The sequence below is a fragment of the Octopus sinensis genome, linkage group LG8 (genome assembly GCF_006345805.1).
Source record: "Octopus sinensis linkage group LG8, ASM634580v1, whole genome shotgun sequence".
NCBI classification, from domain to species: Eukaryota; Metazoa; Mollusca; class Cephalopoda; order Octopoda; family Octopodidae; genus Octopus; species Octopus sinensis.
In genome coordinates, this window is record NC_043004.1 from 99166954 (window position 1) to 99169453 (window position 2500).

Here is a 2500-nt window from a genome sequence, read left to right on the forward strand (position 1 = left end):
CGGCGAAGATAAAATTTTTCTTTTCCTTCTGTAACAAGGTGCACACAGGATACGTAGAATGTACGTGTGCGTGAGTGTGAGTGTGTGTATGTGTGTGTGTGTGTGTTCACGTATGTGTGTGCATATGTACATGTGTGTGTAAGTACAAACGTGTGTATGTGCGCAATGAAAAAAATATTTGAATTAATATAATTGATCGATAAGTTTGAAACATGATCAGAATTTACAAGATTTTGCTTTCTGCCTCTTAGCCAGGCGCATAACACTTATTACTTCAGTCTGTCTGGCTGACAACAGTTCCCCACTGCTGCTTCATTGTCAGAGAGATCGACGAAAGAGCACCCAATGAACTTCAATGGAGAATAATTTTACCGCAAATTTTTCGTATGCTACGTCGTGATGAGAAGCGTTCTTATTACTTCTGTTTGGTTAGTTTGCTGTCTCCATCCCGTCTTGAGTCCTCCTATCGTAATGCATTTCCCCTGTGGGAAGCACTCCGTCGGTTACGACGACGAGGGTTCCGGTTGATCCGAATCAACGGAACAGCCTGCTCGTGAAATTAACGTGTAAGTGGCTGAGCATTCCACAGACAAGTGTACCCGTAACGTAGTTCTCGGGGATATTCAGCATGACACAGAGAGTGACAAGGCCGGCCCTTTGAAATACAGGTACAACAGAAACAGGAAGTAAGAGTGAGAGAAAGTTGTGGCGAAAGAGTACAGCAGGGATCACCACCATCCCTGCCGGAGCCTCGTGGAGCTTTACGTGTTTTCGCTCAATAAACACTCACAACGCCCGGTCTGGGAATCGAAACCGCGATCCTACGACCGCGAGTCCGCTGCCCTAACCACTGGGCCATTGCGCCTCCATTTCACCTATATTAGTTCGAACACTTTCGAGGTTATTCCAAATTTGTGTCCGCTTGAAAAAGTAGTTGACAATACTATAGCGTAGAATTAGCTATTTGGAGAGAGCGAGAGAGAGAGAGGAAATTACATAATGTCATTTGTCTCTCTCTGTATACAAATGAAATTGTTACTCATTTGAAGTTCAGATAAATTTCAGTATATTTTGGAAGGATTTGAATGACTGAATGATTAAACCATTTGCTCCAAATATACTCCTTTTGTATACCAACAGAACTGAATAGAGTAAAGAAGACAAGAATTAATTATGTCCATTAACAATAAAAAAGAAACAATAAATTATTGCATAGTCCCATGAGAAATGACGGCGTATATTCGTGAGCTCTTGAGACTAATGCAAGCAAGGGAGAAATAGCCACTGACTAGTGACCAATGCTATGAGTGGAGATGAAATCTAATTATCAGGTCATTGAGATTGAAATGTCCGATTTTGAACTGAAAATTTATTTTACTTTATCTCGACGAAAAGCAATGCAGTTAATCAAAGCATGCACCTATATTATCAACACAATTTTGCCATTTTATCGGTAGCTTGTTTATGCCGGCAGCGAAGAATTCTAGGGAGAAAGAGATGATCAAATACTCTTTGTGCATCTTCTTCAGATTTGAAGCTTTTTCCTTGCAAAAAGTTGTCTAGTGCTTGCAAAACGTGACAGTCAGTTGGTGCAAGGTCTGGTGAATATGGTGGATGACAGAGTACTTCCAAGTTCAGTTCTTGTAACTCAAGTAGCATTCTTTGTGCGACATGTCGACGAGCATCGTCATGCAAGAGAATTGACCTGTCTCTCTTGACTAATATCGCTTGTTTAATTGCAAGTTCTTTCATCATTTTATCCAATTGGTTGATGTATACATCTGCTGTAATTAACTTACCAGGTCTCATGAAGGTGTATGGATGACACAAGCGTTGGAGCACCAAACAGACACCATTATCATTTTTTGGTGAATATTCTTTTTTGGATTGTGTTTTGGCACTTTGTTTCAATGCAACTACCGTGCAGAATGCATGCCATTGCTGAAAAGAAACCATTTTTATGTCTTTTATCATACATAACATTACGATGCAAAAATGATTCGCTTTCATGCTGGGACAGCAAAAAAAATCAGCAAGTTTCAATTCGACGTGTCTTTTAATGTTCGTTCAGTTCGTGTGGTACCCACCTTTCCAGCTTCTTTACCTTGCTGGTTTGTTTAAGAAAGTCCAATACATTTGGAATCGAAACATCAAACCTTGCAACCAACTCACGCGTAGTTTGAGATGTATCCATTTCCACTACAGTTTGCAACTCATCATTATCCACCTTGGTCTGAGGTCTACCACGGGGTTGATTTTCAAGAGTGAAGTCACCAGACCGGAACTTCTGAAACCATTGACATACAGTGCGCTCATTCGTCACATCTTCACCAAACACCTTATTGATGTTTCCAGCTGTCTCTGATGTACTGGTTCCACGACAAAACACATATTCATAAACAATATGAATGGTTGATCTATCCATGAGTTCACAAAAATTGATTTACAAGAGAAAACTCACAATATAATCAGACAACATGAATTGCATTTCGAAAAGTGA

At 40.1% G+C, this 2500-nt stretch overlaps 1 protein-coding gene across 1 annotated transcript in view; it reads right to left on the minus strand.

The window, feature by feature from the left end:
- Positions 1–2425, minus strand: part of LOC118764400 (histone-lysine N-methyltransferase SETMAR-like) — a 6318-nt gene extending 3893 nt beyond the window's left edge. The window contains exon 1 of the mRNA XM_036505174.1: positions 2173–2425. Within this exon, the coding sequence (XP_036361067.1) occupies positions 2173–2425 (253 nt within the window). The remainder of the gene's footprint in view (positions 1–2172) is intronic.
- Between the last annotated feature and the right edge of the window lie 75 nt (positions 2426–2500).